Genomic DNA, 25,737 nt, shown 5'->3' with positions numbered 1-25,737 from the left:
TCTTACACACTAACGTCCTGATTTTAAAAGGGCCAAATTACGGGGGTTATGCACGTGGCCGGGCCTTGCATGCGCTGCACACATTTTACACAATGGGCCCGGACGCGCGCGTAATTCCTGTTACGTGCAGAAGTGTTGGGCCCGATGAAAGGGGCGGGCCGGAGGCGTGGTCTGGGCGGGGAGAGGCAGGGTGGGGGGCGGGGTGTCCTGGGGAAGTGCATGACAGCAGCCGGCCGGCGTGGGAGATTAGTTCTCCTCCAGAAGAGCAGTAAGTACCAAACTAAAAAATTTGGGGATAGTTAGGTTAGCTTGAGGGGGTGGGGAGGAGAGGGGAAAGGGAGGAAGGTTAGATAGGGAGGGAACTGGGGGAGGCCCAATAGCGTCGCCATGCATATTTTACGAAAATGTCGCCCCCTGAGCATGCCACCCACATATACGCATGTGGCCATCGAATTTTATAACATGCAAAATTATAATTCCCATAAAACCCCTTTTAGCACCATTTTCTTATTTGAAAGAATTTGATAATGAGCCAGATATGAAATGCTTTTTGCAATGGGGGTGACTCAGCATTTTAAAAATGAAATGAAATTGAAAGCTAAAAATGTCCCATTTTGTTTTTAACAAATGCACATCCCTTATTCATAACATTGGCTGACAATAAATGCACGCATCATTTTAGACCTCCTCAACCCAATTAACCATTTCAAGGACTCCTAAAAGTCCCATTAGTATACCTACCCAGTTTTTAAGCTGACCAAGGCATCCTGCACCCCTTTCTGATTATATTTTGCCATATACTGATGCATATCTGGGTAGTTGTTCTTGATATTTCTCTCTGTGCTCCCATTCGGAACGGTTCCAAAACGAAATGGGGGTGAATAGTCATGTGGCCTTTGAAACTGGAAAGGGAAAAATCACAAGCAGACACATTCGCAGGTTAATGGTGCTACTCCCTGTGGATTTATATTATAGGCATAAAATTCCAAAACTACAAGACTGTACAGGAAGAAAGTATGAGACTACGCCATTTATACACATCACAGTGTATTATTTATTTTTTATTCTGCTCTTGTATTTTTTGCATTTATTCGTGTCCACAGTAGCTACCGGTAACTTGAAATCTGATGGGGGACTTTGAATTTAATTTTGTATTAAAGTTTCACTCAAGCTGATTTCAGTTTGCATATAGATTGTTTTCAGCAATCAGAAATGTATATTAATAATTTGGTGAATACTTTAATATTTTATCTATGTATATTAGACATCACCCTCCTCCTCCTCCTCATTTATTTATTACACTCTTTTCCAAAACAAGAACACAAAGCAAGCTACAGTAAATTCAGATCTACCACAGTGTAATAATGTGTCACAGTGATGGAAAAGCAATGCACAGTAGGTGTGTGATTAAAAACAAAAGTGTAAGAGTAACTTTTGGGGAGCCATAAAAGGCATAAAAAGGGAATAACCGACTTAAAATGGACCAAGAGCAATTCCAGTGAATATCTTAGTCTTTTAAAGCAATGATTGGGTGCAAGCTAATTTCTAGATGGATGAAAGCATCTCTATTTTGTGTCAAAGCAGGTTTTTGGTGTTGACAGGGTATGGTGTATGGCATTTTCTAGGTGGCAAGGCAATTCTGTCTTGTTAAGTAGTCTTTTAGATGATAATAAGGTAAGATGTGAGATAGTTTCCTAAGTTTTATCTGAATAAGAAGCAATAGGTTTGAGGTTGGGGAAAGATTGCAGGGCTGCAGCATCAGAACTAACCACGGTAGTTCCCGCTGCATATCAAATATAAGGCAAATGACAATAGTGGAAAATTAAATTCATTTCAAAAGGAGAAATATCATAAGTTCTGCATTGGAACAAGCTGTAGGCTAGACAGTGATGACAAGGTCTTCATACAGACGATGAAATTAGAGTTTAAAATTTCTTTCTTCTGAGGATTGGCAGTACATTTTTGTTACGTTAAATGTAAATAATTTCACATTTGCATATTGGGAGGTAAGTATTTAGATATATATTTGGTGAAAAAGCATTACAATTATTTTGAAATAATGGTCTGTCATTGGCCCACTTTTAGTCACTTGTATTGCTGGTAATGAATTATTATGGGGAAATACAGCCAATCTTGGGTTTTCCACCATAGAAACATGACAGCAGAAAAGAAAATCTGATCTATTTAGTCTGCCCATAACTAGCACTCCTTCAGAAATCCCCTGTGCTTGTTCCATGCTTTCTTGAATTCAGATATTGTCCTCATCTCCATTACACTATCTCAATTGGGAAACTTTGTTAGATTACTCCTGAGTCTACCTCCTTTCACCCAATGACCCCCTCATAAGAGGGGGTCATTGGGTGAAAGGACAACTGAGGGGGGGGGCCTCAGTTGTCTCTTCTCCAGACTGAACAGTCCTAACCTCTTTAGCCTGTCCTCATAGGGCAGCTGTTCCATGCCACTTATTTTGGTCGCCCTTCTCTGCACGTTCTCCAGTGTAGCTATATCCTTTTTGAGATGTGGTGACCAGAATTGCACACAGTATTCAAGGTGCAGTCTCACCATGAAGTGATACAGAGATAATATGACATCCTCTGATTTATTTGACACTCCCATCCTAATAATTCCTAACATTCTGTTTGCTTTTTTGATTGCCACAGCACACTGAGCCAACGATTTCAATGTATTATCCACTATGAACAACATGGAACAACATGCCGCTGGACATGTTGTTGGACACTATGAACACTGGACACTATGAACAACATGGAACAACATGCCGCTGGACCTGCGTACTGAATCCTGTCACAAAACTTTCAAACAAAACCTTAAAACATGGTTGTTTGAACAAGCATTCACACTATGAATCTTTATCATACAGCCAATCCATACCCCCCATCTGTCCATCTATACTGTATTTCGACAATAATATGACTTTAGTTTTGCCCTTACAGTTAATTTGCTCCCGTGTTATACCTAAATATTATTAATTAATAGTTTTATTGTTAATGAAGTTAGCATTTTATGTTAAGACCTTTCTGTTTATCGTTTACTGTATTTAAACTGTTATATGTAAAGCTGGTTGCTAATTTATTGTTTCACTGTAAACCGAGGTGATGTATTGCTATACGTACCTCGGTATAAAAGAATCCATAAATAAATAAATAAATAAATAAATAAATATGACGCATAGATCTCTTTCCTGGATAATAACTCCTAAGATAGAACATAACATTGTGTAACTACAGCAACGGTTATTTTCCCCTATATGCATCACTTTACACTTGTCCACGTTAAATTTCATCTGCCATTTGGAAGCCCAATCTTCCAGTCTTGCAAGGTCCTGCTGCAATTCATCATAATCTGCTTGAGATTGTCGTGCCATCCACAAATTTGATAACCTGACTCGTTTACCCCTTTCCAGTTCATTTATAAATATATTAAAAGCACCGGACTAAGTACAGAGCCCTGAGGCACTCCACTGTTTACCTTTTTCCACCATGAAACTGACCACTTAATCCTACTCTCTCTTTCCTGTCTTTTAACCAGCTTGCAATCCTCAAAAGGACATCACCTCCTATCCCATAACTTTTTAGTTTTCTTAGAAGCCTCTCATACGGGACCTTGTCAAATGCCTTCTGAAAATCCAAATATGCCACATCTACCGGTTCATTTCGGTTCATTTTTTGTTTTCTGATTTTAAAATGTTTATTTTGATTTGGCAAATGATCAGAAATGAATTAAAAAAAAAAACAAACTGCTGCCAATTCAGGGAAAAAAAAGCTAAGGCACAGCCTATCCTCAGACCCAGACCTTCAGCCCATTTTCCTGAATGCACAATGAGGGACTGCGTTATAGACAGCAAGGACACAACTGGGTCAGGAATTTATTCACAAAATGAGTTCAGTTTTCCTGTGTTGCACCCTAGTTAACTGCAAATTCTGATTCGACTGTAAGCTGTTCCAATGCCTCTGTTCATTTACATTTATTATAATCTGCCTTGAGATCAACTTTGGGAAAAGGCGGGATATGGAAATGCTCCTAAATAAATAATAAATATTCAGTAGTTCACTGCTTGGATTTAGAAAAAAAAACAATTTTCTAGCAATTATTTGCAAGTTCAACTACTTAATGATAGCCTTAATAAATGTTCAAAAATGGTCTACGTTTAAAAGATTTGATGCCTAGAAATAAAGAATATCAAACAAACATAATAATAATAATAATGAACCTGAGGAAGGGAGTATAGTTCCCAAAAGGTAGTCAAGGTATGTATTGCGTTAGTACAAGAAAAAGGTATTTTTTTTGTGTTAAGCTTTATTTTTATGCATTCAGCTGGAATTACACGGCAACCACACTGCTTTATCAAAGATTTGATAGAAATTAACATTCCCCCAAAATTCACAATTTGCAGATCCACAGCCTGTCAAAACTATTGGCAAGAAACAAACCAAGCAACAGTAAAAACCACCAAACACGCTCTGCCAAAGAGCACAATCTTTTCGCATGGGATCCCTTAAATTAGATTTTAACCCATGATCAAGTTTGCTCCTTTTTTTTTTTTTGGCAAAGATGATAGAATCATTTAATTCTTTGTTTGCCATTGCCATAGGGATACATGTGTGATACTGAAAACAAATAAATCATCTTTTCAAGCAATGAGGTGCAAGGTAGTCTACATTAAAAAAAAAATAATAATAATAATAACATGGAATGACTGGTGAGGGGGCAGTCATTGAATATCCTAGGGCAGACTGAAGAAAATCTCTGGCTGTGCCACTGTTCTCAAGGGGCAGTGCTGCGGCATTCCTGCAGCTGGCCTATGGATTCCCTCAGCCATCCACAACGTTTCAGCAGATGGCTCCGTAGGAGCATGTCCCTCCTTTTGAAGTATTTGCAATTAAAGTATGTAGCTGCCTACTTATGCCAATTCATCTCTCAATGAGTTGTTAATCAAATGTGCATCTGCTGTCTGCTGATAAAAATCAATGAGACTCATCCTCCCTCTCGCCCTCCCTCTATATTTTCCTCTCAAAATTCCAACATCTGTCCAGAACTTTCCAAGTGATAGAATCACAACGTTCCAATTACTATTTTGTGGGTGTTTCTCTCCCAATCTTTATCAATAGTAATCTTCATTTGTCATTAAATACTAGTGATCATCAGTTATGGGCAAATTATTTTATAGATTTTTTTTCTCTGCTTCTGCATCTGTTTCTTGAATTCCACTGGCAGCTCTTTGCTTTAATTCTCAACACAATTGGACTCCATATTAACCACTCTCCCTTAGAGCCCTGTTTTGTAACAGTCAAATGACTTGATAAAGGAAAAATCCTTGCATGTAGAGTCTCATACCCTCTCTTGACTAATTCACAAATATAAACTAGGGATGTGCATTTGTTTACAATGAATGCACAAAACACAACAAATAACACCAATTCATTTCCTTTGGGGGCACTGAAATGAATCAGAGGCCCCCCTGAATGAAATGAACTTTATTTGTTGCATTCATTTTAAATGACTGCTTTGGGCCGTGGCCTAGGCCTGGGCATAAGCTGAGGCCTAATGCAGGGGCTATGGCTTACATCCAAGTGCAATGCTGCGGCCTTGACCAAGCCCTCCCCCCGAGCAATCTTACCTGATCCTTCGGTTATCCGTGGAAATGGCCAGGCCAGGTCATGACGTTTGGGCCTCGGCCTAGGTGAGAGCCCGGTCCTAGGCCCAACACTGCAGGGGTTGTGCCAGTGTTAATCAACTCTGGTACATTCACTCTAGCGGAGGCACCAGTTGAAGAAAAAAAAAAGATGTTGGACCTGCTCTAAAGTCTGGCTCTGACATTGGGACCTGACCTCCAGGCATTGGGACCCAGCCTCCAGGCCCAGGTCCTGGCATCGGGCCTGTATCCAGGCCGAGGCCCCGGCATTGGGATCTGGCTGCCAGGCTAGGCCGCAGCATAGGGCCTGGGCTCAGGTTGAGGTTCCTGCCTCAGAGCCCAGCCTCCAAGTTGGACTGCAGCATCGAGTCTGAGCCTAGGCTCTGGCCTAGGCTCAGACCAAGCTCACAATGACCTATCATGGCCTCAGTCTATGGAAGGCTGAGGCTTCGGCCTGGGCTTAGGCTGAGTCCAAGGCATTGGGACCCAACCTCTGGGCCAGGCCTCAGCAATGGCCCTCAGTCCAGGTTGAGCCCTTGTCATCAGGATCCAGCCAGGCTGTAACATAAGGCTTGGGCCTGTGCTCTGGCCTAGGCCACGGTGATATATAGTGTCCTCAGACTATGCAAGGCCAAGGCTTTGGTCGGGCCCTAGGGCTTGCTGGTAGATCACCACTGGACCGGGTAATTGGTGACTAGGGGGATCCTGACCCCATAACTTTTCCGGGTGGGTGGGAGGCCTTGGGAGGCCCCATTTTGGGGGTTTTTTTTGCCCTTTTTTTATGTTTGATTCATATTTTTTCACACGAACGAAAGGAATCAAATATTCCACAAATGAAAATGTGTTGGGAAAAACCTCCCAAAAATGAAACAAAAATAAGATACCATTTTAAATATATATCTTTATATTTAAAACTCAGAACTGATCACAGATGCTTTAAAATTTACTTCATGAATTCACAGTAAAAACTGTACTCCTAATTGACTGCTAATTGAGGTACAGTAATTAACAGCTAATCTGCTACTTGGAAAACAGACTGAATATTAATGTAGTGCAAAATACCACTGTGATCTCAACTTCTGCTTAACAAGCAAAGGGGGTTATTTACTAACCCTATCGCACACGAAAAGGGACTTTTCGCATGCAATAGCTAAATCGGGGTGGAGTCGGCACCGGAAGAGGAGGAGTCGGGGCAGCACTGGGGCAGACGTGGCGGAAACATCGCTGGCGGCAAAAAGGTAGGAACCCTTATCACTGCCGGCTTTCGCACCCAATAGCACCACCTTTTACGATGGTGGTATTGGGTACGAAAGCCGGCAGCGATAACACTGCGGAGGTGTGATCGCTGCGGCTTTCGCAGGCCTGCCCCCCCCCCCCCCCCCCCCCGGCTACCGCGCGATTCAAAGAGCTCTGCACCGTAGGAAAATCCAGGCCTAAGTTTTTGACATTGTGCTTTTAATGAAAATGTTTGTGAGGAGAGCCAGAGGAGAACTTTTCTTCCAGCACAGCCTTACTGGGGTAAGAGCGATCCTAGCCCCGACGGGGCACAGCTGATTTTCATTTCCTGCCTGTACCGGAAGGGCTACAACGTGCAGCTTTGCCCGGCTTCGCCCGGCTTCGTTTGGATTTGCTTGGATTTGGTGGATATTATTATCTTCCAAGCCTGAGTGTTTGCTGTTTGGTGAAAAGAAAAGAGACTCCAAGGGGACCTTTTGAAATTTTCTTCAGGTAGGCTTGGTATTTAGTTTTCTCCTCTCTTACCCCCATTAGAGAAGATTTTTGAAATAGAATGCATTACAGCTGCTAGGTGCCTTCTCAGTATGTAATCTCATTATACTACACCGATTTAAAATAAATAATGCCTCATACTAAGAGGAAGGCTAAATTAAGACCTTCCTCTGGTAATATACCTATTGAGATGAGTCAAAGGAGTGTAACAGAGTGGCTGGAACCCCCACAGATAACCCCTGTAGAGGAAACCGCTGTGGAAGTGCTAGTAGAGCGGACTGCACCCCACCTGGTTGAGGAGATCTCTTTAAGTCCAGGGGCGGCGGCAACACCTCCATCACCTGGGATTGCTGGGGAATCCCCAGAAAAAGAACCGGGTGATTCTCAGGAGGCTTCAGGAGTACTGGACCAGAGTTTTAAACAAGGTTTTACATCTAATCAAATTAATAAGGAACACCCCCTTGAAGTATCTGGATCAGAAGATTCTGTTAGCCCAATTTTGATCCCCAAAGATGAAAGTACACCTAAGATAGAAAAGTTGGGTATGATAAAGCATAAAGATACATTTAAAGTTGTTAAACCTAAAGTATTAACCTCTGTAATTGTGAAACCTCCAAATATTACTTTGGAGACTTTGTGGAATTATATAGCTAAATTGGATACTTCTATTTTGAATTTGACAGATGCAGTAATGAAAGCAAACAACACAATGAAAATTAATTCAGAAAAGATCGAGAGTCAGCAAAAGGAAATTCATAAAATTGAAGAACGAATTACTAAGATTGAAAAAATTCAGTGTAATCAAATTAAGGTAGAGGAGCAAGGTCAAAGAAATTTGAAAATTTGGACAATAATATGTGGATACTGAATTTAAGAGTAGTTAACTTCCCAATTATTAAGCAGTTAAATCCTGTTGATTTATTCAAATCATATATTTCACAGATATTAGTAATTCCACCAAGACTGAACTCCTGCTCATCTCTCCAGAGAATAGTACCATCACCTCTACGCATCCAGCCATCCCAACAACCACACAAGTGAGAGACTAGGAGTTATAATTGACAATCACCTGAACTTGAAAGCTACTATCAACAGGACCACCAAATACTGCTTCCACAAACTCCAAGTGCTGAAAAGAATAAGACCTCTTTTCCACGCTCAAGGCTTCAGAACGATCCTACAAGCAATCATTTTCTCAAAGTTAGATTATTGTAACTCCATCTTACTAGGTCTCCCCTCCTCCTTCACCAAACCGCTTCAGATGGTACAAAATGCGGCTGCTCAAATACTGACAAACACCAGGAGAAGAGACCACATCACTCCAATCCTAAAAAACCTCCATTGGTTGCCAATCCACTTCAGAATCATCTACAAGTCCATTTCCATCATATACAAAACCATCCATCAACTGGCCCCAATTGACCTACATAACCCTCTCCGATTTCATAACTCTTCAAGACCGACTAGAGATGCATACAGAGGATTACTACAGGTACCTCCTACTAAAACCACCAGACACATTACCTTAAGAGATCGAGCCTTCTCTACAGCCGGTCCACCTTTATGGAACTCCATCCCCCTCGATCTTAGACTGGAACCCTGCCTCTCAATCTTCAAGAAAAGACTCAAGACTTGGCTGTTCAAACAAGCATTTCCGGACTCCAAATAAATTATCCTCTCACCATCAATACATAAAACTCAGCCATTGCAATGTTAACTATTTGTAATTATTGTTAGCCAACGTTAACCTTTCCTTTCCTTTTGTTTCTCTCCTCGCCTAGTTCTTCCACCCTTGGTATATGTAACTGCTTTATTCCGCACCACAGTTCCAGTTTGAAGTTTATCATGCACCCCTGTTTTACTGTGAACCAGCATGATGTGACTGTTGTCATGAATGCCGGTATATAAAAAACTTAAATAAATAAAATAAATATTAAAGGTCCCATACCAGGCTATGCCTGTAATTGAAAAAGCTTTTTATATAGGGAAAATGAAGGAACAAGAACAAGAACAAGATCTAATACAGGGTGAGGAAAAGATCAATAAAGAACAAGAAATTTCTGATGGAAATGTAATTAATATTTCAGATTTGCTTCAAAAATCTCAAGAGGAAATTGAGGTTAAATTGCGTAGAACACTACTTGTGAAATTTGCTTTCATTACTGATAAAGAAAATGTATTAAGGTTTTTCTTCCGTAATAGATTAACTCCTTTCTATGGGAAAAAAATTTGGGTATATCCTGACCTTGTTAGGAATACCCAAATACATCGGAGGAAATTTTTGGGTATGAGAAAAAGTGTAATTGACAAGGGTGGTAACTTCTTATTAAAATACCCTTGTAATTGTGTGGTTAAGTTTGATGGGAAGGTTTATTCGTTTCTAGAACCTCTACATCTGGAAAACCTCCTTGAGAATATGATAACACCGGCTACAAGTAAAATAAGGGGTTTCTTTGCATTTTACCTAATTGATAACGTAATTATACTGTTTCGCTCAAAAAAATAATCTTCTCTATTTTTTCCTGTGATGAGATCTGGATATATACATATGTTTTCCTATAAGTGCTTTATCTTATGTAACATGGTATATTGTATAAATATGTCCAGTATTTTGCAATTATCAAGTTATTGTTTGTTATTGAAAAATTCTTAATAAATAAAAAATTAAAAAAAAAAAAGAAAATATTTGTGAATTCCATTTGCTGATTCAATGGAATGGATTAATAATAGTATGAATTTATAGCACATTTCACCCAAAAAGTATGTATATATGTGTATGCGTGAAAGTACAGTTGGGATGATTTTCTGAATTTGGTGCTGCCTAAATGTAAGACAGTTAATGTTAGGAGATATACAGTATGCTGAGGAGAAGAAGAAAGGATAAGATTATATTAGGAAACGCACAAAGCTGACCCTGGAAGTGGGCAAGGCAAATCAGCTGGATGCCGAACTGAAGAAACAAGCCTCTGCTTTACCTAGGGAAGAATATTTGGGATTTTTTTAGACTCTAAAGGTTCATAATGACTTTTGTGCATAAATTCCTGTTTTTTGCTCATAATTGGCATGCGTATACGTACATGTGGATCTTGGTTTTCTTGTGCCCTTTTATGCAATGCTAAGAGGTATTTCAGGGGGCTGAGCTGGGGGTACAGCTGTGACGTTTTGTTTGCAAAATGGGCGCGTGTACCTTTCCCCACACAAGTTATGCCCTGCTTGGCGCAGGTGTCACTTTCTGCAAGATACTGTGTGCACGTACTTGGCCAGATACCCGGGGATGTTCAAAGTGAACTTACTTGCATTGGTACTCACAGCGTTTGCCATTACACGGGGCTGCATAAAAATTACCTTCCCCCGAGAACAATTTTTCAAGCGATCTAGCTGTGTAAAATAGGTATTTAGCTGGGTAGATTTTCTGTGAAAATGATCTCCCTCAGATCATCTAAAAGTACACGCAGGTTTTTCTCAATGATCAAACCTTTGGTTGAGTTAAAAAGGAGTTGCTCTCAGTGGTATGTTTAGTACGGCAGTAGAAGAAAATGGCGTTGGCCGTCCATGAGACGGGCACCAAAGTAACGTAACTGTGGCATCATCCTGTGGGCTGCCAGCAGCACTTTTAAGGTGCAGACCATCAGGGCAAGAGGACGTGGGCCTCGTTCCTGGCCTTGGGACCATGCTGAACCCCATGGATGGGGTAAGTGGAAAGCTGGAGAGGTCTCTGGCCCTGGAAATATTTTAAGAGCAGGTGGCAATTGGAGAGGGTCTAGGAGACGCCAACTAGGCCTGGTTCTGCCCAGCTGAGTAGGCCTGGCCCCTGGGGTTGTTTTTTCTTGGGGGGGGGGAGGGTCTCAGGAAGGCCTGGGGGTTTTATTTTTGGGTCCGAGGGGGTGCTGTTGGCTATTTAATGTTTTTTTTTTCTTCAGGAAATAAACCAGACCAAACAAAAGTATTACATAAACCCAAAAAAGAGAAAAAATACAAAACAAAAAAAAGAAACCAAAATTAAAATATTACATGTGCTTAGGTTGGGAGTGCAAAGGGAGCACAGACATTTACATTTTTTAAATGTGCATGTGCTGTTTTACCCCTAATCAGTAGTTTGCTCCAGTAGCAGGTTCAATTGTATGTAGGTTCTTTACTGCACATGTAGGTAGTTTTCAAATAAGCCATGCAACAAACCTGGCTTTTCAGAACTTCCCTTGAATGCACGATGCACAATGGGCGAAAAATGGGAGGCATGGAGCTATCCAAGCCATTCCTGAGCACCTTTCCTCCTGAAAGGCTCAATAACAATTTTTATAATATGTATTGGACCTCCTACCTAAAGGCCTGATTTTCAAAAGCATTTTACACGCTTAAAACTGGATTTGGCCATGAAAGTAGGCTTTTATTTATTTATTTATTTTACATTTTTATATACCGCAATTCATGTAGCAGAGTTACATATCATTTCGGTTTACATTAAAACATTAAAACAAGCATGTGAGAATGCGATTACATTGAACAAGGGAGATGAACTAGGATCAAGTAACCGGGGAGAAATGTGCAACAATAAATAGAAAGGTAATAAGAAAATTGCTTTTGAAAATTGCAACAATATATGCCATTGAATTATTCATAGGTTTTACCTGCATTAAGTGCATTTAATGGTGCAAATGGCTTTTGAAAATTGCTGTGACAGTATGTGACATTTGCATTTGTAACTCCTTTGAAAATTCACCTGTAACGGAGCACCCCTTACAATGGCAGTGATTAGCAAGGATAGCACTAATGTAATTTATTGATATAGCCCAGAAACATGGCACTATTTGTATGGGATTCCATTCCTAATTGCCAAGTAACACTCAGGAATTCACAAAGGAATCACTCTTCCCTGCCATCTTTCGTGATAATGCAAGTTACAAGGTACACGTCAACACATAGCAATAGAAATATCAAACATACCTTTTTATCACTTAGCCCAGTCACTTGGTCAACAAATTCCTCTTGAATCATAAATGCAGCCAGATTGGCAGTGTAGCTGGCTAGAAAAATGACAGCAAAAAAGGCCCAGATTGATACAATAATTTTGCTGGTCGTCCCTTTTGGATTTTGAACAGGCACCGAGTTATTAAAGACCAAGCCCCATAGTAGCCATACTGCCTTCCCAATGGTAAATGAAGGTCCATGTGGAGCTGAAATAACATGTAACATAAAAATTAAGCAGAACCATTAATTCTCTATTTAAACACTAATTAAACACCAAAGAATAATTGGAAAATTAGACAGCTAAGTAGGAGGTACATTAACAACTAAATTGCTAAATATATATATCAACACCCACAGGGGCAGATTTTCAAAGGCTTCGCGCGTAACCCAAGAAAATCTGCCCCTGCCGCCCCGAGCCTATTTTGCATAGACTCGGCGGCGCGCACAAGCCCCAGGATGCACATATGTCCCGGGGCTCCGAAAAAGGGGCGTTCCAGGGGTGGGGCCGTGGGCGGGGCGCTGGCCCGGGGGCGTTCTGGGGCCTCTGGAACAGCCGCCAGAGGCAGGCGTAATTTCAACGATAACGGTAGGGGGAGGGTTTAGATACTGCTGGGGGGCGGGTTAGATAGGGGAAGGGAGGGGAAGGTGGAGGGGGCAGAGGGAACGGAGGAAGCCTGCGCGGCTCAGCACGAGCAAGTTGCACAATTGTGCACCCCCTTGCGCACGCAGACCCTGGATTTTTATAACATGCGCGCAGCAGTGTGCGCATGTTATAAAATCCGGTGTAGATTTGTTCGTACTGGGTTGCACGAACAAATCTATGCCCGCGCACAGGTTTGAAGATCTGCCCCACAGGGTATGATTTTCAAAAGTGTTTGCATATGCAAATGGGCTTTTTGAAAATTTTTCCCGGGGGTTGTACATGTAAAAGTATGCATCGAAGTGTTTTTTTGCACACACTTGAAAAGAGACATTCCCAGGGCAGAGCTGGGATGCGGAAAACTATGGGCCAGATTTTCGATTCTACGCGCGGGCGTAGATTTGTGCGCACAACCTGGTGTGCACAAATGTATGCCCGATTTTATAACATGCGCGCATATTATAAAATCCAAGGTCACCGCACACAAGGGGGTGCACACTTGTGCACGTGCCGAGCCCTAGGGGAGCCCCGTTGGCTTTCCCCGTTCCCTCCGCCCTCCACCTTCCTCTCCCTTCGCCTATCTAACCCGCCCCCAGCCCTATCTAAATCCCCCCCTACCTTTGTTGGATTATTTACGCCTGCCTCTGGAGCGTGCAGGAGGGGGTTTTAAAGCATTACGCTCATAACCCTTTAAAAATCCGCCCCTATATGCGTGCATAATTTCAATTTTCAAATGTATACACATAAATGTACAAGTGCATGTTCATCCCTGCTGGCAAGCAGGCATAGATGTGTGTGCATAATATGCCATGCTAATTTTCAAAGCAGACTTAAGCACATAAAATTAGGGCTGACGTCCACTGGCACTTTCTACACCTGGACTTTAGCCACACATAGGCTGTTAGAAAATTACCCACACTGTAGATATATATCTACATGTATGTGTGTTACAGAAAATGTCAAGAATAATGTTCTTACTACTATTTAATATTTCTACAGCACTACTCAACATCTGCAGCGCTGCACATAAACATGTAGGAAGAGACAGTCCCTTCTCGGTAGAATTTACAGTCTAATCAAGACAAACATACAGGGCGAAAAAGACTTTGGGAATTTCATTCATTACCACAAGGTTAACAATTAATGAGGCTGTAAACAGGACAAGCAGGGGTTAAGATTTAAAAGCAGCCTCAAAAGGTGGGTTTTTAGATGGGATTTAAATAAGGCGGGAGAAGGAGCATGACGCACCAGCTCAAGAAGGCACCCAAAACAAATAATCAAAATACAAGGAAGCGAAAAAATACATACATAAATAAATAAATAAATAAATAAATATATATACAATTATTTTCCGGCTGCACATTCCTATGTGAGAGTAGATAAGGGTTCTGGTAGCGTGCTCAAAAATTAAGGGACGGATTTTGGTGATGTTAACAATTATAAATCTGTTGCTAAAAGTACAGATATCAGTTTTTAAATTCTTTCATATCTAGGGAGAATCATTTTATATTAGTGCAGATAGAATTATTAGAAATTTTACTTGGAATTCTCCAAGAGAACTTATGCTCAGAAGTATGCTTTGAAAACTCCCGCATAAGTGGGCAGAAGTACTAAAACTCACCTGCACAAAGCCATGCCTTAGTCTACGGAGGACGCAACTTGTGCGGGTGAACTTACAGCTATACTTTTTTTTTTAATGCAAAAAGTATGCATGTAAGGGCACACTCCGACCCCCAGAATGCCTCTCCCCAGAAAGAGCCCATAAAAATACACATGAAATCAGCTCACTTGCAAACGTTTGCACACACTAAGCCCCAGGCACTTTTATAACTGTGATTTATGGGCACAAACCATATTTTACACAAGTAAATGGCTTTGAAAATTCAGCCTACAATGCACAACTTAAAACATGGTATCAAGAAATGATATCCTTGGCTTTCAAGCATGCAGATTATTGCTAAACAACATTCTGCTAATTTTGATGAACTGTTGTTATCTGGCACCAGTAGGTACTGAATGAAGGAGACCATTATTAGGAAGTAAAGAAAACTGTAAGGTAGCCAAACGCTAACTTATAGTGGCAATAATTTTCATTAGATAGACCATTTATTCCCTAAGGAGCCTATACACAAGTCTGAGTTAACGTTAACATTAATTAGTGCCCATATATAAAACTTGTTAACATCCACTATTTGCACTACTGGTAGTGACAAGAAATCCAAAATGGTGCTGTTGGCACATTGACCCGCACATGCCTTTGTGGTTAATGTGAGTTGCATAGCTAACTCAGAGCGCTGCCCACAAGACTACCACTTTAACAAAGCAGCATTCTGCATCTCATTAAGGAATCTATGTTTAGAAAATTATGCATTAAACAATATTTTAATGTGGGCGTTAAAACTGACAGGTAATGCACAGTTGTAGACCAAATAAAGAATGACCCACCATAGGTCAATCAGACCAAAGGTCCATCCAGCCACGTATCCTGTCTCCCACACCGGCAAGTAGTACATTCTTAGAAGAAGTGTAAGAGAGACATGACAGGTACAGAGCGTGCCATTCCCATCTTTTACATGTGTAAATAGCTTCGGAAATCAGGCCCTTAATTCAACCCCTCAACCCCTTAATTGAATCTCTACTGTAATCCGCCTTTTCCCGTGTTACCATTGTAATCCACTGCTAGCGGCTCTCCTAATCTTATTATAAACCATTTTCAAGTGGTTGTCAGTTCACAAGGAAGAACGGAAATAAAATATTAAATTAATATACACCATATAGCTATTTTAAAAAAAAAACTGTTAAATGATCTGATGAAGGATCTCTATCTATATATTTTTGTGGATGAATTGCCGTGTTTAGCAATTTGCAAAATGGAGTTTTGAACTAAAGAGAGCAAAATGCGGAACAGAATAATTTGGTTGCAACATTCATATTATTATTCATATTATTCATATTAGTCTTCATATAATGTCTTTGTATAATAAAAAATTCAAGGTGGTTTACACTATAATTATATAAACATAATCACATAACTATTATGTAGATCATTAACATTTATACAAAAAATAAAAACATTTAAAATAATGTTTACAGCATAAACCTTTCAATACTATAATGCTGTCGAATAGGATCAATGAAAATGTCACCCTGATAATCCTGGTAAAGCGCAGGATTATCACTTGCAGACGACGCCTGCTGTACCCTCACCTCTAGGCCTGGCGCTCTACCAGCAATCCCACTGAAATAAACAGGTCAGCATTCCCCCAAGCTCTCTGCTATCCGTTTTACAACACTTTCTTCCAGCTTCACTCTTGACTTGGCATGCATGCAGTGCAGCGCTGTCCTAGTGATTGCTTTGACAAAAATCAACATTTCTTCACGTTCTCAAAGGCATGCGTAAACTTTTCAGAGTCAAGAAAACAGAGTAGTGTAGAATACATATAAAAGCTTTCACATTTTTTCTTCATTCAGTGAAGATGTTTCAAGGATTTGGAGAAAGATTTTATTTTTATTTATAGTACGTTAACTCTTCTCATTTTAGCTGGAGTCTAAATGGCTTCATGGCTGCAATGGAGTCAGATGGCAGGGCATTAACAGGCAATTCCCCAACCTCTCCCCCCCCCCCTCCCTCATTCAGACATACACACCCCCCTTCCTCCCTTCTCCTCATGTTTTACAGGCTTTCAACCTCAGATAAAAGAGCAAGAAGGGATCGCACTCAAATTATGGCTCAGACCTTATATTTGGCATTAGCTAAAAAGAGGCTGAGACAAGATGTTCCAATCCCCTGACAGTAATTTCTATTTGAAATATTATTGTCGTCTTTGAACGAGTTTCACTGCAGGATATTGCATCACAAAGTGACATTTATATCGCACAATCATAAAACCCTTCCAATCTTCAATCAATAGTCCGTCATTTTACAATGGCACATCAGTTTTTCTTCAGAAACAATACGGACGTTAACACGTTTTATCCGCACCAGACACAACCAGACCTGTTGGAACACCCCAGTGACAGGTGACACGGAAATCGCAAGGCTATACTTCACAGGCTGAGGAAAGAGAGTATACGCAGAAGAAAGTGATGATGAGCTCACATTGACTTCTCTGTTACTCATGAACTAGTTTCCTTTCATGCAGGTAGGGTTCGGTAAAAGGAAGCAGTGGGAAAATTTTTGAACTCAAGTGGCAGGAATTCGGTCCCTCAGGGTCCACAAACCTCAGGCAGATTTTCATGAACGAGATACATTTGCATACAAGGGAGGCAGTCCTTGTAAATATACTTCGTACATATTCATGGGGGATAGCCGGGAAAATCAACCTGGTTTGTGGCCCTTGAGGACCAGAATTGCCAATCACTGCTTTAAGCTGTGCCATGCTAGGGAGATTAGACGATTCTATAAATCTCATCAGATTTCCATCCAGTACCTACATCTTTAACATCTATTCCAGTGTATGCATTCCTATATTTTTCTTGACAAAAATAGTCCTTTTGACCTCCAGAATATTTTTACATGGGAGCATTAAACAAATAAACCAGGGCCAAATAAATAAATTGCCTGGTCTTGGTGTCATCTGATATTACACTGTGAACAGAGAATGATTCCAACACTAATGATCCTGAAATTGTTTTAGAGTTGAGTCACTTTAGTCCAGTGAAGTGCATGAAGATCCTCAATCACTTTACAGCATGCACAGTGCATTTTCCTTCATCTTTATCCTGAATGTCCTGTCAAGTTCTTTCCCCATGCCTCTTTTATTTACAGTACTGTCATGGGTTCAAGTCTATAACTTGAGACCTACCACCTAAGTGATGCAGCAATTTCATAGGGAGCTCAAGAAAAGCAATACTCTCTCCTGGTGGGGATAACTATTGATAAACTACTGTATGCATATACTGTATTTCCCTCCTCCCTATATTTTCTCTTCAGTTTTAAATGGACTGACAAAACTGGTACACTTAAAAAAAAAAAGAAAAATACAAGCAAAAATTTCTGCTATGAGGGAAATGGAGTGGGGGAGTAGCCTAGCAGTTAGAGCTATGGCTTACAAACCAGTGAGGCCAGGGTTCAAATCTCACCACTGCTCTTTGTGACTATGGGCAAGTCACTTTATCCTCCATTTCCTTAGATATAAACTCAGAAAGGTACACTGAGCCAAACCCACCTTTCTGCCTGCATGCCAAAACACATTTTCTGCTGATGCACCAAAGAGTTTTGTGTGCAGAAATTGTGCGTTTCTGAACAGGAGCACTGCTCAGCGCCCTCACATAGAAATCCCATAGAAATGAGGGCATTAACCAGGGCTCCCCAAGGCAGAGAGACTGCATCTGGCCAGCACACCTCTTTTAGCAATGGAAACTTGTATCAGATTTGTCGTTAAGTTTCCAGACCTACTGCCCTGGCACATAAAACCCTAAAAAAGGGGAAAACATTTTTTAAATGTTTTAAAATGTCCATGGATAAGTACTGTCTGGCTGCCGCCACTTACCTGGATAAGTACTGACTAAGTAGTGGTTCACCACTACTTAGCTGGATAAATACTTAATTGTGGTCACCTGCACCACATAGCCAGATAAATCAGTATTTATCAAGGTAAGTGGAGGCGGCTGCCGTCATTTATGGCCTGTCAGGGATGCCTCCCCCACTTCCTGAGTTAAAATGTGCATTGGACCTGTTCCCAAAGCACATTTTACTCTCAACCCACTTTTTAACATTCCCAATGCATTTGCATTTTAGTAGCTTACTGCATCAGGAGTTTTAAAAAAAAATTAATCTGGCCATTAAAAATGTGCGCTGAAAACCAGCGCATATTTTCTTAGTGCCCAGCTTATTGCATCGGCCTATCTGAATGTGAGACCTCTGGGGACAGGGAAACAACCTGTCCCCTGAATGTAAATCAAATCAGTCAACAGCTGCATTTACGAGAATCTCCTCCAATTGATATAATGTCAAAAAGCAACATTAACAAGTACTACGGTATGTAACAAGGTGACTCCGCAGTCCTTAAACTGTGTTTGGTGATTGATTGCAAGTCAGAAAAAAGTTGATCTACGACAAATTGATCGTTAAATAAGGAATGAATTTTCAAAAGCATACATAGGTGTTAAACATCAATCTACAAGCGAATATGGGACTTTTCAAAAATTACCCCGAGCGTTGTGCGTGCAAAACTATTGCCGGAAGCAATTTCACGTGTACTTGGAAGAGGCATTCCCGGACACGGAGTTATGACAGGGAAACCTTTTACGTGCATACTTTTTAAAATGGAAAGTATGCACGTAAATACACACGCGCGAACATTTACGCCTGCTCCCATGCAGGTGCAAATGTGCGCGCGTACGCCGCACAAGGATTCCTGCATTCTGCTAATTTTCAAAAGCGGATTTATGGATTTTATAAATCCGCTTCGAAAACATTATGGGTGAAGTTCACACGTACAAGGGTTAGAAAATTGGGTTCCCTATGAATAGGAAGAATTTAGCCTTTTTTCCTCCCCTTAAAAGTATTGACTAGGTCCCGGCATATCAACGGAAGCAGCCAGAGAGTCAAGGAAAAGCGACCATAAAGCAGTGTGTTGGGCACATTCAGATTTCTATGGTTTTTAAGCGAATTCTGAACGCCTATGTTGTCTGCTTTTTGTTCAGCCTGAAGAGGAAGGAAAGGAAGAAAAGATTAAAGTTATCTATCCCCTGAGTTTTTATAAAATAAAAAGCTTACCTTTCCCTTTAGCTAAGTTCCTGTTATATCCTACAGGACTAAAGTACTCAAATATAAAAACAGCCATGGCGGACACAATGAGAAGCATCACAAACATCATCACCCAGACAGAAGCACTAAAAGGCTCTGCAACAAAACAAAGACAAGAAAGAAACAGAAAAAAAAAATACAGTTCATTAACTAATCACAACACAACAAGAATTCTAACAGCTCGTCCTGTAATCTTCCCATTGTGGTAGCTTTGAAGAGTGTAAAAAGCTTGCAATAAAACCTGGCTGCAATAATATAATCAGGGGCATATAAAGCAAGTTAAAACAGATTAAATAACTCTAAGCATGATTTAGCACAGATCTAAGGCCCTTGACTGTCAATGGCAGCCAGAAGGTAGAGTCTGTGGCAAGGTGTTAATGCATTCTCTGCATGAAATTTCAAAATACTGCAAAACAAGATGCAACATATGCCCATAGATTGACATTTAATTTTAAAAACTATTATGTGGAAAGAGTTTTATTAGTTAGGCATTGAAATTGATTCCATTGCAGATGATTAACTATTTATATGTAGCAATATCAAATCTCATTTGGACTTCTTGCAGACTTTTTCAGTTTTGGTGGGGGATGGTGATGGAGATGGTGTTGGGGTTGGGGAAAGGCTTCTAACTTTTGCCCAGTTCTTATATTCGGCACATGTTGGCCAAAGCTCTACACCACTTTCTGTTGAGGAGTTTTGCTTGCACAATTTTTTCTGTGGGCTTTGAATATTTTTTCCTGAAGTTTCCGGAAAAAACATCTTTGAGCAAAAGAGATCTATTTCAAAATTGTGCAAGAAAAAATATGTGTTTTATATATTTATATATATATATATAGAGAGAGAGAGAGCAAGAGGGAAATAGAAAGATTGATAGATAGCAGTATCTTTGTACTTTATTCCTATAACTTTTGCCCATAATTTTAAAGTTTCACTTCAGATCACTACTTTTCCCAGTGCGGAAAGAGAGTACCAAGACGAGAAGGAAGAGCGCACTAAGGTTTCTCCAACATAATAAGCTGTTTCACTTATTAAGCTATTTTACAATATAGCTTATGAAAGAGATCCACTATCCTATTCCAAATGTCAAAGGTCTAGCAATTTGCTTATTCAATATCACCAGTTACCCAGCTAATTTAGGGGGTTACTTTCAAAAGCGATCGCACGCGAAAAGTCCTTTTTTGCGTGCGATCACTAAATGGGGGTGGAGTCTGGGCGGAGTCGGCCCCGGAAGAGGAAGAGTCGGGGTGGCACCGGGGCCAACTCTGCGGAGACATTGCTTGCAGCGAAAGATAAGGACCCTTATCACTGCCAGTTTCGCGCCGAATAACTACACCTTTTATGGTGTAGTTATTCGGTGCAAAAGCCGGCAGCCAGCACACCACAGTGGTGCAATGGCTGCTGGGTTTCGTAGGCCCACCCCCCACTTCGCCACCCCCCTGTCCCCCATTACCGCCGGATTTTCTAAGGTCTGTGACCTTAGAAAATCCAGGCCTTAGCCAGATAAGTAGCTCCTCCTGTACTCATCACTTAACCTATTAACTACTTAGCTGCATAAGCAGTTATCCAGCTAAGTGGCTGCCACTGAATGGGACCAGATATGCCCTCGCCGCCACTTAGCTGGATAAGTTCCTTCTTATCCAGCTAAGTGATGCTGAATTTCAACCACCACCTGTTTAAATATTTGGCTTACCTGGCTAAATCTGTACAGTATAAATTACAAACTGTACAGATTTAGTCAGGTAAGAAAGGAATGCAGTCAAAGGACTTCCTGGAGTAGGATTTCCAATTTAGCTGAGAGTACCTGACTACCCAACTATATGTAGTCATGAAACCTCAATACATCTATAAATTCTCCTGTGATCAATGAGAAATTAATTCTGTAGAAAACACATTGTATCAAGTATTTATAAGTTCAATGCATCAGTTTAACTTTATTAAATCAAATCTTTAAAATAACTTCAATTTTTTTATTTTTGAAATTGTTTCTTCTCCTCAACGCTTCAGACCATTCATAACACTCCGCGGTTTAAACAAGTTTGTAGAGACTTCACTTGTATATTTACCGCTCGGAGTCATTTTTAATCATCGGTCCACTAGAGTCATTTTTTTAAGTATATATGGAAACAGATTTCTCTTTTTCCTTTTTTTTTTTTTTTTTAAATCAGAGATTTCTTGTGCCAAGCGGTAGCTGGAATGAATTGAAGAGTCCCTGAGGCAGCAGCACACGAAATGTGATTTCACGTCGGAATCCTGCTCTGGTCTTTCAGTCTCTACACAAAGGGAAGTACCATTTTTCGTTTTTTTAAAAAAAAAAGGAAAAAGAGAAATCTGTTTCCATATATACTTAAAAAAATGACTCTAGTGGACCGATGATTAAAAATGACTCCGTGCGGTAAATATACAAGTGAAGTCTCTACAAACTTGTTTAAACCGCGGAGTGTTATGAATGGTCTGAAGCGTTGAGGAGAAGAAACAATTTCAAAAATAAAAAAATTGAAGTTATTTTAAAGATTTGATTTAATAAAGTTAAACTGATGCAGTGAACTTATAAATACTTGATACAATGTGTCATGTAACCTCAGCCATGCAAGGGTATCCCTAAATCTACCCGCTCAAATTTAGCAGGATATTGAGCTGTACAAATAGTCAGGCAACGATGGCTGAATATTGGTGTAAAGCGAAGCAGATACATTTATCCAGTTAACTTATCCTCTCAGTGTGTTTTGGAATACACACCCTTTCATGTCACCACTATATTTTGCCGTGGAATCAGGCAGTTATATTGCCAACAGCATGGTACAGCCTACAGGTCTGTAATTTCTTAAATAAAAAGTATAGAAGTGTTTTTAAATAATATGTAATGTAGCAGGATGAACTGGAGATATATTAAATAATTTTATATGCATTATTTCCCTTTTATCATCTTTATACTGCGTGATTAACTTTTGCTCAAAGAAGTCAAAAGTCTTAACAGTACATCAGATCACAGAGGCTTTTCTTTTGTTTAGACTAGGTTTATGTTCTGAATTTTTTGGTGAGGGAGGGAGAGAGAGACACACACACACACACACAATCTGGTTTTGGGGATGTTGGTGTAACAAGGGTTTACAGACCAATGTAACACTACCCCCACCCCAAAACCCACCCTGAGTTGAATGTGCCCTTCTTACAGTGGGAGATATATAGAGTCTCAGATTCTCTCCCCCACCCATTCTACAAAGGTGGTGAACCTCATTTAAAAATAAGTACAGATAACATGTAGGATCAAATCAACTAAATGGTGTAACATTAATACTGATTTTTGTTGTTCATGTTTTTTCAAAAAACTACGACATTTTGTTTAACCATTTCAATAAGGATTCTCATTCTTAAACATGCTGTGGCAAGGCCCTTGACAACTCAGGGAATGTACGTGATGAATTCTAAAGGGGGTAATTTTCAAAGGAGTTACACGTGTAAAGGTAGCATATTATCCTAGCAATTCTCAAAAGCCATTTATGCGCATAGAGGTGAATTTAAAAGCCCGGCGCACACATCCGTTGGGCGATGCACGCACAAATCAGGTGGCACGCGCCGACTGAATTTTAAAAGCCGCCCGGATATGCGCGCACATCTTCAAAGTTTTCAAAAAGGGGCGGGGGCATTTTGGGACGTGGCCAAGAGATGGGCATGTAAATACTTACGCGCCTGGGCGCACGCCCAGGTCCAGTAGCGCGTAAGTTTACGTCTACTAGGAACAAGGTATACATTTAAAAAAAATAAACAGAGCCATTTCTCAGAGGTTTAAAGAATCTGGGGTAACTGGGGGGAGTGCAAATTATCAAAATAGGGGGGGGGGGGGGGATTTGGAGGACCTGGCTGTTAACTGGGAGAACTGGTGGAAAGACCGGTGAAACTGGCAATGGCGTGAACACGAGCCCCTTTCAAAATTCCCCGGTAAAAGGGGGATTTATGCCCCTAGGCTTGTGCCCACTTAAAGTTGGATGCACATATACAGGCATTCAGGCTATTTTATAATATGTGCACAAGTTATAAAGTGGCCGCATACCTGGGCATATGCCAACGCACACGCGCCAAAGAGTGCCCATGGACAATTCTATGGCATAAACTGTAGCAATTTTCAAAAGCCCACTTACACAGGTAAAGTGCATTTAGTCACGTAAAACCCAGTTTTGTGTGTATAAATCTTCTTGAAAATGACCCCTTAGTATATTTCTTTCTTCTTCAATTCAAAATACTACACTATTCTATTCTCAAGCAATCTCTTCCAAACAATGATTGGAGAATATGAACAATAATTATGTATTTGCATCTATTGTGCTGATACTATGCTTTAACAATAGACTTCAAAGACAAAAATACATAATACATGGGAGTACACGGAAGAACTGTCTCATGAGTCTTCATCTGCATGCAGTATCAATATTTCAAGACTATAGGAACCACTAAAATGTGGCATTTTTAAGTTCAACAAGTGACTTCTAAGAACGAATTAGGATCTAGAAAGGGCATTTTTGTTTCATATTGAAGCTGACTTAAAGTTCAGATTGTGAAGCACGATGCTTTATTAGTCCCACTATTTTTTACATGCACAAAACATTTTTTTTCTGTTCCCTATATTAGAATTTTGCTTATCCTAATACATGACAAGAGATCCTATAATAAGCAAATCTTGGTAGAAGGGGAAATTAAACCCAATTATCTGAAACAGCATTTCTGCCATGGTATTTGTTGTTAATTTCTAACAGGAATTCCAAGGTCAGATTACCCACAGAGAAACAAATTATGAATTGGTCATGGCAATGAGCCAGGGAAACCAGGGTTCAAATTGTGACCATGAGCAAGTTACTTCCTCCTCCACTGCCTTAGGTACAAAGTTATGATGTCATTTACTAAACCACGATATTTTACTGCAAGAGGGGACAAAATAGCAGCTGAATGTACCTGAATATAATCCACTTTGAAAGGCAGAAAGGTGGAATATAAATCAAATAAATAAAATGACAATGCTGGAAAGTGTATTTTAAATCTTGTTTATGACTTTTTCAAAACAGTATTTCAACATATTCGCCAAGATTTTTGACTATAATGAAATAATCAAGAGTTGCTGTACCTTGTTATATCCCTTTTGAAGGGAATTTCATGAAAATGCTACAGGACCTCCTCTGTATTTTGGGGGGCTAGCATACATCAAACTATGGTTTCTCTTCACCTCACCAACACTAATTTATTGTTAGGGAGGAGAAGGCCCTGACAGAGATGCTGGGAGTAGCATCCTGTGAGTCTAGCATGATGGGATCTGAAACCACTTGACAGCACAGAACCAAGAAATATCATGATTATGAAGGAGAAAACATTTCAGTAAAAATCATCTTTATTTTCAAGGAATATACTATATAGCCTCAAATCCTCACAGCTGAACACCTGAACACCCAGCTTTTAGTCAGCTACGTAGAAATTCAACCTTAAAACTTAATATAATGCCTAAAAGATCGAGGGAGTTATAGGAAGAGCAAGAAGGAAGAACACAAAGTACTGAGAAGAAAAAGAGAAGAATCTAGGACCGCAGTGAAAATAGGAAAGAGAAAAAATAAGAAAAAGTTTAAAGAAGACAAGTGAAGGGAAAGGGGTAAGAAAAATGACTAAACTAAGATGATTAACCAGTACCCTCTCCTCCTTCTTCTCCCTCTTGCCTAAGATAGCTTCATCCAGTTTCTGCCATCATTTACGTTTCTCCCCTTCACCCTCTCCAATCAATGCCCAATATTTCATGCCAGCCTCCAAATCACAAGGCTTGGATTTACTTACTTTAGTTATTAAATACCATACTATTACTCAGTGTGCTGTGGCAATCAAAAAAGCAAATACAATATTAGGAATTATTAGGAAGGGAATGGCGAATAAAACGGAAAATGTCATAATGTACCGCTCCATGTTGAGACTCCACCCTGAATACTGTGTGCAATTTTGGTCACCACATCTCAAAAAGGTTATAGCTGC

The 25,737-nt window shown here is 40.2% G+C and overlaps 1 protein-coding gene across 4 annotated transcripts in view; it reads right to left on the bottom strand.

Annotated features, from left to right (window-relative positions):
• Positions 1-25,737, bottom strand: part of GRIN2A (glutamate ionotropic receptor NMDA type subunit 2A) — a 392,551-nt gene that overhangs the window by 34,100 nt on the left and 332,714 nt on the right. For 3 of the 4 annotated variants that reach the window (XM_029577239.1, XM_029577238.1, XM_029577240.1), the window contains 3 exons: positions 19,708-19,833; positions 12,323-12,552; positions 742-902 (listed from right to left, as the gene is read on the bottom strand). In XM_029577239.1, the coding sequence (XP_029433099.1) occupies positions 742-902; positions 12,323-12,552; positions 19,708-19,833 (517 nt within the window). The remainder of the gene's footprint in view (positions 1-741; positions 903-12,322; positions 12,553-19,707; positions 19,834-25,737) is intronic. The other variant, XM_029577241.1, reaches the window with a different exon arrangement.

Source organism: Rhinatrema bivittatum, chromosome 14, assembly GCF_901001135.1.
Source record: "Rhinatrema bivittatum chromosome 14, aRhiBiv1.1, whole genome shotgun sequence".
NCBI lineage: Eukaryota > Metazoa > Chordata > Amphibia > Gymnophiona > Rhinatrematidae > Rhinatrema > Rhinatrema bivittatum.
Note: the sequence above shows the minus strand (reverse complement) of the source record. Positions and strands in the feature narration are given on the sequence as shown.